Consider the following 10,000-nt stretch of genomic DNA (forward strand, 5'->3'; position numbering starts at 1 on the left):
ATCGGACCCGTCACATTTGGAACCGATTTGACACCGTCATCTTTTTTCATCGTAATCGTCAGATAAAAATCACACCCGTGTGAAGTGAGGGGGTAAAATTCTCCATTCACTGTCAATGGGAACTTAATGTTTGTGTAGGACGGAAATAAAACAAAAATACGAAAATAAATATCAATAAATTTACATTTATTAGTGAATTACGTCACCAATAATAGTGGTCCCTTATTGGCCAAGGGTCTCCACCGACAGACGATTTGGCACGATTTGACATATGCCGAAAATTCTCCATTCATTGTCAATGGCATTTAATGTTTGTGTTCAGACAGAATCTACACTATAGCCGTTTATCAAAAAAGTTAGTTCACGGACAAATTTCAACAAAATCTGATCCAAGCCCTAATCAAAATGATATAAAAACTACCGTTATGGTTGTATACAGTATGTACTGTGGTACTGTATGGTAACATAGCAATGCTGATCTCTTTACAGTAGTGTTGTGGGATCTCTTTATTCAAGTCAGAGAGAAGGGGTCGGGGGCAGAGGGGGAGAGAGAGAGACACACACACACACACACACACACACACACACACACACACACACACACACACACACACACACACACACACACACACACACACACACACACACACACACACACACACACACACAGAGAGAGAGAGAGAGAGAGAGAGAGAGAGAGAGAGAGAGAGAGAGAGAGAGAGAGAGGGAGAGAGAGATAGAGGGAGAGAGAGAGAGAGAGAGAGAGAGAGAGGGAGAGGGAGATAGAGAGAGAGGGAGAGGGAGATAGAGAGAGAGGGAGAGGGAGAGGGAGAGGGAGAGAGAGAGAGGGAAAGGGAGGGAGAGAGGGAGAGAGGGAGAGAGGGAGAGAGGGAGAGAGAGAGGAGAGAGAGAGAGAGAGAGAGAGAGAGAGAGAGAGAGAGAGAGAGAGCAGAGAGGTTTAGCTATCTCGGTGATCATATCATGCAGTGAGAAAAAAAAAAGAAAATCAATTAAAGGGACAGATCGCATATTTATCACTGTATTGGACTTAATTACAGCTTATCTTGCTTCCAATAGCTCCTTCAAGATGGACGACAGTGTGTGTGTGTGTGTGTGTGTGTGTGTGTGTGTGTGTGTGTGTGTGTGTGTGTGTGTGTGTGTGTGTGTGTGTGTGTGTGTGTGTGTGTGTGTGTGACAAAGATAAGGGGGAGAGAGAGAGAGAGAGAGAGAGGAGGTGCACTGTAGTGATGATACAGCGGACGAGTGCAGATGAAGTGATAGTGTATTGATCGCCCGAATGGAAGTCTATCAGGTCCCACACTCAATCTGCTCACGAGGCCATGACAAGCGCACACGCACGCACGCACACACACACACACAGACACACACAGTACAGTGGGTGTACTGTTACTCTTCTCCTAGTCTCGCGTAGCCAGATGATCATTGATCTCCGCCTACACCGATACATGTGTGGTGACATCTACATCCAGAGTGCTGTGTGAGCCCAAAACTGACATCTAAATACAATGTAAAAAACGACCACGAACAGCATCGCAGAGCCGATGCAAAGACATCAGTGTGGTCCTTAATACCGGGACGGTGATGGTGATTATGATTGGTGGGGGCATGGCGACGCAGTCTGTATAGTGATGCCGCCTCACAGCTAGAAGGTGCCAGGTTCAATTCCCGCCGGGGACGCTGTGGGCACTGGCGCCCACAGCGTCATCAGCAGCGCCTCCTCCGCGTCATCAGCAGCGCCCTGGGTTGGCGAAAGGGTCTTATCCTTTGTGTATTTACTTGTGCATGTAATAGAGCGTCGCAGTCCCGCCCGCTCGAGAGACCCGGAAAAGAAATCCCTGTTCATTTTCCTCATAGACTTTTCAGAAAGTATTTATTTAAAGACGTTTACGCCGCGGACAAAGCTAACTCTTGTCATGACAAATCATGACAACAAACACATTTTTTCGGGCTGAACAAATAATTAGAAAGAAGAAGAAAATGGCAGGTTACAACACTTTTTTTGTGGTTTTTCTTCTTTGTAATTATTTGTTTGGTCCAAAATATTGTGTTTGTTGTCATGATTTGTCACGACAAGAGTTGGCTTTGTACGACGCTTATAAGGTCTTTAAATAAATACGTTTTGGAATGTCTATGGGAAAAAAGCATTGTAAACTATTTCCTGGGCCTGGCGTAGTCATGAAAGGGGGCGGGACTGCGACGCTCTATAATGGTGAACATTAACTATCAATCATTTAGCTGGGGACCCCCCTAGCTCCAAGGACCCCTGGGTGTCCACCGAAACCCACGTTGAGAATCATTGCCATGCGATAAACGCAAACACATGCATGCATGCACGCACGCACACAATTATGACTTGAACTCAAACTCCTCCCGTTCACTGGCTCACTGCACACACACAATCGAGCACACACACACACACACACACACACACACAATATCAGAGACAGACACATTGAAAGGAAGAAAGAAAGAAAATAAAGAAGGAAAAAAAAAAGCCAGTACACAAAGTCCCACATTGAAGAAAAAAGCACTCTTTCAGAGTACAGCCTGAAGGCTTTTTTGTTTGTTTGCTTGTTGTTTTTTTTACTCTGAAACCACCGATGTCCATTTAGGCTTCGTCGTACGACGGTGTCAAGTTGAACTATCCAAAGAAATGGCGACTATTCTGGGGAGGGGGGGGGGGGGGTAAAACGTGCCGCTTTGTGACATGTTTTAAGCTTGTTGATCGCCTATTTTTGGTGTAAATTGAGTTGTAACTCAAGTCCTAGCAGGGCTCCAGACTAACTTTTGCACAGGTAGCCACCAACCTTTTCAGTTGGTAGCGCCACCACAAATTAGGTAGCACCATCTTTTTCTTTGTATAGCGTTGGTATTAATACATGACCTTATCACCAAGGCTAGCAAAGGTTTTCTTGGCTGAAGCAAAAATGCACATGACAGGGAATATTTATATTTTATCTCACACACACACACACACACACACACACACACACACACACACACACACACACACACACACACACACACACACACACACACACACACACACACACACACACACACACACACACACACACACACACACACACACACACACACACACACACACACACACACACACAGTATGTGTTTTTATAAGCTACCTGGGCATAAACATAACAGTCTATAGGAAAACCTACAGTATAGTGCATTTTTCCATATCGTCATTATCATTTGGCTATATGAAACAGAAATGAGACACACCCCTTATACCTTCTGCATGGGCATGTTCAACCTCAACATGGCCAATAAGGATATTTAACACTGAGGTGCCCACAATGTTTACGTGCCCACTCTTCCTGCACTCTTCTGCGAATGTGAAATGCCACCGAATTCGTAATCCTTGCCACTTTGCTTCTGTCTTTATATGGAATGAAGCCCCAACATGTGAAAGCCGATGTGCTTTTATTGTGAAGGTAAAGGTTTCTGAACGTCTTCTCAGCCTGCATAGCCTAGTAGCCAAAAAGTGAACCCGGACATGTTGAGTACACCAACGTTTTATGTTAGAAATGTTTAGTATGGGTCCCCAGCATGTAGAAACTGCCGGATGCTAACTTGCATATGTTGAGCAATTTTCATAATTGGCATAATATGTGACCATACCATTAACAACCTATAGAAGGCAAAATATTCAAAATGTCATCATGCTTTATCTAGCATGTGATGTGTCAAACTAGGGGGTTTTCATGATGCTGAATCCATTCCAAGCATTAGTTTTGAAAATAAATTGTGATGACGGCATTGGTTGTTTTTAGCCCAATGAGTTTTTTTTGCAAAACGAATGATTGGAATGGATTCAGCATCATGAAAACCCCCTAGTTTGACAGTAGGTGATCTACAAGCTCACAACGTGTGGTGGACGTGACGCATTGTGAGCTTGTGAATCTGCTATTTTCAGCATGCAACACGTCGTACGACGAAGAATATACGTATATAATATATAGAATATATATAAGGTTTGAAACCAGCTCAGTGGCCTTGTGGTTAGAGTGTCCGCCCTGAGACTGGGAGGTCGGGGTTCAATCCCCGGCCGGGTTATACCAAAGACTCTAAAAATGGGACCCAGTGCCTCCCTGCTTGGCACTCAGCATCAAGGGTTGGATTGGGGGTAAATCCCTGCGACATACTAGCGTCATGTCCAGGGGGTGTACTTGTACATCAAGCTGCCTCACGCTACAGAAACAGGAGATAGGCTCCTGCCCTATGGGCCTCATGGCTCAGCAAGGCTACTTACTTTATATAAGGTTTCACGTGGGAGATGTATTTTGTTGGCCGATGCGATGCGTGTATGTAGCCTGCACACGGCGCTACTCGACGCAAAACAACAAGCTATTGGAAGCTATTTTTCCGTGGCACTCTGTGTTGAATCAAACAACAACAAGTTTACCTCAGTGTTTGGGGACATGTTCTGTGTCTGCTGTCTCCGTGGATTCAGTGCGAGCATCATCATCCAGTTGTAAAATGTTGTGCTGAGTGCACGCTCCAGGGAAACTTAAGTGCACGTCTGTCTGTTGCTGAAATCTTTGTTTTGTTTCGGGGGTTGATCAGTGAGCGTGCCGCCACTGCGTTGTATACGTGACTCCCGTGTGCAGACAGACAGGCACTCAGGCAGGCAGAGAGAGGGAGAGTGAGAGTGAGGGAGAGGGGGAGGGGGAGAGGGGGAGGGGGAGGGGGAGGGGGAGGGAGAGAGGCGAGACTCGGCAGAATGAGCCAGAAGAAAGTAATATTTTATTATCGCCTGTCGCCCGTGCCTCATGGTTGAGGCGGGGAGTGAAAGCAATAAGTAGCACCGGCGCGACCTCGTTAAATGTTAACTCGCACCTTTAAGAAATTAAGTAGCATACGCGACTTAATAGGTCGCACGACGGAGCCCTGAGTCCTACTCTTGGGTGGCACGGTGCTGCACTGGATCTCTTCTCCACTAGTCCCTCCTTAACATTGTATTCTAGTTTATATTTGTTGACAAAATTGTCTATATATTTAGTCTTAGTTATGGTAATGAAAGTTTTATTTCGTTTATTTATTTTTTGTCAATGGAAAAAGATAGTCGACGAAGATGTTCCATCGTCGAAATTGAGGAAGACGCATGCGTTCCCCTGCATAACGTGCGCCGCCAACAGATCCCACAGGTCCTATAGCTAGCAGTGTCAATTTTGTGATACTTTCAGGGGTGAAAAAGTGTCATAACAGACACGACAAATCCATAACACGCTGTGTGGGTTTGGTCATGAACTTACGGGTTCAGACGACTTGTTGCCGTGGCGGTTGTCCAGTGGGGGCGTGGTCCTGATCTCCTGCAGGGGCAGGACCAAGGCAGAGTCACTGCTGCTCCTCACCAGTAACGTGTTGTCTGTGGGGAGAGAGACAGAGAGAGACACACACACAGATAGAGAGAGAGAGAGTCATCCATCTGTGTTTGGAGGGTCAGTGACAGGGGTTGTGTTCTAATAGTGGTTAGAATGGAGACACAAGCTACTGGCAGGGGGTCATGGCTGTGTGTGTGTGTGTGTGTGTGTGTGTGTGTGTGTGTGTGTGTGTGTGTGTGTGTGTGTGTGTGTGTGTGTGTGTGTGTGTGTGTGTGTGTGTGTGTGTGTGTGTGTGTGTGTGTGTGTGTGTGTGTGGCATGTTTGTATTACTATACTTGTGAGGACGTCAACATTTTAGGGCAGGAGTTTTATGAGAGCTAATTGTTGTGTGTGTATTAAGACACTATTGCATGGTATGAGGATTTAAACAGACAATGCCATTGAAGCCATTGAAGCACAACAAAACAAATAGAAAATGTGTATTTAACCACAAAACAAACATCCGTTTCTAAACCAAATTCTGTTACACTTGTGGGGACATTTTGGTCGTCACTATAGCCTGGTAACGCACACGCGAATGTGGCACACACACAAACACACACGCACAAAGTGGACACAATTGACCTCCAGTCAGCGGCAGACCAGTGTCCATTACCCAGCGGTCAGTCCCATAAATCCCGCACTATTTAACCCTCTCAAGTCCAATCAGACCCCCGGCGTTCCCATAAATCCTCCCACGCCACTTAAGCCTCTGGACAGCCAAGGACCACCGCCCGCGTCTATACACCGACGCCAGGGTCACTGGCTTTGACCCACCCGCCCACCCTGCCGTTTGACCTCCCAAAAGGTCAAGCAGGACCACCGAGTCAGGGATCTTAGTAGTAGATTGGAGTGTCCGGTCGTAACTCTTCTATATAGGTCAGATGCAGTTAACCACTTAAACTGGATTATTTGGTGACCGGCCGTCCCCCCCGTGGGTCTATATCAGAGGTTTTTCAACCCCTTGTTGTATCAAGGCCCATTTATTTATCTGGCATTTGAGCCACGGACTTGACACGGATTTGGTGAGATTTAGCCTCTCAGACCCAAAACTTTGAATACCGTCATTGGATAAGATTGTGTCCCCAATTCCATGCTGTGTTGATGTTGGTGCGATGGGAGAGATAACAGGCAAACATTGATCAAAATAACAATTATTCTACATTCTCTAATTGTATAGACTTCTTGTAAATTTAGTAATGCAGACGTTTAACAATAATTTAACTCTTGAGAGCGTTAAATGAAACCAAATGGACCCATTTGGATTAATTTTACACTCAAGAGTTAAAGATTTAATAAGGGTCCAGTTGGTTACCAGCTCCATCAGGTTGGGGACTACCTGAAACCACCTCAGCGGCAGCTAGAGGCGGGATCAAGGCATACACAGTGCTGCCTTGATCCCGCCTCTAGCTGCCGCTGATTGGCCAGGCCGTTTGGTGGCCGGAGCATCTAGTCTGCCTGAGAGTTCCCAGATGGGAGCAGGAGGGGGGAACCCAGTGTACTCTCTGCTGCCCCATCTGGCGGAGTCAGGTTAGGTCCCCGGACCACTGGCTGAAAACCTATTTTTTCCCCGTACACCGAAACTCTTTGCGGAAGGTAGGAAAGTTAGCTCACAACGTGTTGCGTTGTGAGCTAATAGATGGATACTGTTGTGCAGTTCTATGTCCTTTGTTCAGGGTTGACTGCAGCTGCGCTGGTCTCACTGTATATACTCCGGGTTGACTGCAGCTGCGCTGGTCTCACTGTACTATACTCAGTGTTGACTGCAGCTGCGCTGGTCTCACTGTATATACTCCGGGTTGACTGCAGCTGCGCTGGTCTCACTGTACTATACTCAGTGTTGACTGCAGCTGCGCTGGTCTCACTGTATATACTCCGGGTTGACTGCAGCTGCGCTGGTCTCACTGTACTATACTCAGGGTTGACTGCAGCTGTGGTGGTCTCACTGTACTATACTCAGGGTTGACTGCAGCTGTGGTGGTCTCACTGTACTATACTCAGGGCTGACTGTAGCTGTGGTGGTCTCACTGTACTATACTCAGGGTTGACTGTAGCTGTGGTGGTCTCACTGTACTATACTGCAGGGTTGACTGTAGCTGTGGTGGTCTCACTGTACTATACTCAGGGTTGACTGTAGCTGCGCTGGTCTCACTGTACTATACTCAGGGCTGACTGCAGCTGTGGTGGTCTCACTGTACTATACTCAGGGTTGACTGCAGCTGTGGTGGTCTCACTGTACTATACTCAGGGTTGACTGCAGCTGTGGTGGTCTCACTGTACTATACTCAGGGCTGACTGTAGCTGTGGTGGTCTCACTGTACTATACTCAGGGTTGACTGTAGCTGTGGTGGTCTCACTGTACTATACTCAGGGTTGACTGTAGCTGTGGTGGTCTCACTGTACTATACTCAGTGTTGACTGCAGCTGTGGTGGTCTCACTGTACTATACTGTACTCAGGGTTGACTGCAGCTGTGGTGGTCTCACTGTACTATACTCAGGGTTGACTGTAGCTGCGCTGGTCTCACTGTACTATACTGTACTCAGGGTTGACTGCAGCTGTGGTGGTCTCACTGTACTATACTCAGGGTTGACTGTAGCTGCGCTGGTCTCACTGTACTATACTGTACTCAGGGTTGACTGCAGCTGTGGTGGTCTCACTGTACTATACTCAGGGTTGACTGTAGCTGCGCTGGTCTCACTGTACTATACTCAGGGCTGACTGCAACGTAACGGAAAACTGGACAGAAAAAAGACTTGCACTTTAAGGGAAACTAAACTTTTCAGATTTCACGTTTAGTGCCCAGAAAGTAAAGTGTTCAAAGTGAAAAGTTCGGCAAGCGCCTTCGCTGCCTGGCAAATGGCTATTTATCTAAATTTCCTCTCATGCATTGAAGGAAACATGAGGTCAGTCCGTTGCTCTCCCCAGGTTGGCAGAGGGAGTGAAGCGCCCAGGATTACACTAGACAAACTGGGTGAAAAAAATGGGTTACAAAGATCGTGGGACAATTTTTTTTTAAAGAATGTGGGATGTTAGGATTCACGTGGGTAATGTAAAAACAATCCAATCACAGAGATTTGGTGCATGGAGCCCCTGAAGTAACTCTAGGCGGTCCCGGACCCCCTGTTTAAGACCCATGGTCTCTAGATAACTGCTTCCCAAACACTGGGTCGGGACCCCTTAGTGGGTCGCCAAAACATTTGTATGGGTCTCTTCATATTTTGTTTCCTACATTTTACTTTTTATTACCACCATTTCAAAACATTTTCAAAAAACATTCCCCAAAAAAGCTAACCTTTTCATGAATTAAAAACCAATGCAGTGATTGTTTTTTTAGTAATTTCATGAAGAAATGAAAGAAGTCTAATCTAATTCCACAAATTAGATTATAAAATAGCCAATCTACAAGCTCTTCTTGCTGTGTTGTGAGCTTGTCGATCTACTATTTTCAATAGTTTGGGTAGCGGGCAAAAAGTCTAATTTCACTTCTGGTTCTTGAGCTAAAAAAAGTTTGGGGACCACTGGTCTATACATGGTAAATAACCAATATGACCTCCACAAGCAAGGAACCAGGGATGATGTATGATTTATTTTGGTTTTGTGGCTTCTATTTAACCCATTTTGATTTTGATTCTAAAAAGTCTTCTACATCCTGACAGTCTTCTGAAAAAGCTATGTTTCTATGTCAGTGGTTCTTCGATTTTTCAAAAATAGCAGACCTACAAGCTCGTAGCGCGCCACTCGGTGGCGCGCTATGAGCTTGTAGATCTGCTATTTTTCAATAGCTAAAGCATAACATAATGCTAACACCAAAAGGGGTTCCCGCCCAAAATGGGTTAATTGACTAGTACAGGGGGGGGGGGGGGGGAAAGGACTGTATGGAGGCAGTGTGTGCTCATCTCCTGTTTGTCTTCTGAAACCAGAGAACAGAAAACAGGCCCCGTTTTTGAACTCACACTCACACACGGTTATTTGGAGAAAAGCTTCCTCGCTTGAGTTCTCAGAAGAAATGTGTGTGATGCCACAGCACTATGGTTCACTCTGAGGACATGAAGAGGAGAAGAATGGCCCGTCTCTCCGTTTGCTTGCGTGCGTGCGTGCGTGCGTGCGTGCACACTAAATTACTGATTATATCTGTATAATCATTGCTGTCGGGTGGAAACCTTGTACGTCCAAAACCATTTCATATACACACACACAAACACACACACACACACACACACACACACACACACACACACACACATACATACACTCTTGTATGATGAAGTAGGGCATTCATTTACGGAACAAAGCGTAAAAAGGTGAACTTCCGCGCATGTATAATAGGATAATAAGAGTTTTATAGTAGGATAATAAGAGTGTGTAAACATGTGTGTGGTCATTATTGAGTGTGTGTGTACGCGCACGCGCGTGCGTGCGTACACGTGTCTGTGCATAGATGTCTCACACCGCACCGAGGGTGGTCTTGTCTCCATGGCGATCGATAGTGGTCCAGCCCAAGCTGTTTGTGGGAAAGGTGCGATAACAACTCTGCTGATTGTGTGTGTGTGTGTGTGTGTGTGTGTGTGTGTGTGTGTGTGTGTGTGTGTGTGT

At 46.0% G+C, this 10,000-nt stretch overlaps 1 protein-coding gene across 3 annotated transcripts in view; it reads right to left on the reverse strand.

The window, feature by feature from the left end:
• Positions 1–10,000, reverse strand: part of LOC306916973 (partitioning defective 3 homolog B-like) — a 308,458-nt gene that overhangs the window by 238,256 nt on the left and 60,202 nt on the right. For all 3 annotated transcript variants that reach the window (XM_079495073.1, XM_079495074.1, XM_079495072.1), the window contains exon 4: positions 5,298–5,410. In XM_079495073.1, the coding sequence (XP_079351199.1) occupies positions 5,298–5,410 (113 nt within the window). The remainder of the gene's footprint in view (positions 1–5,297; positions 5,411–10,000) is intronic.

This window comes from Electrona antarctica, assembly GCF_951216825.1.
Source record: "Electrona antarctica genome assembly, chromosome: 24".
NCBI classification, from domain to species: Eukaryota; Metazoa; Chordata; class Actinopteri; order Myctophiformes; family Myctophidae; genus Electrona; species Electrona antarctica.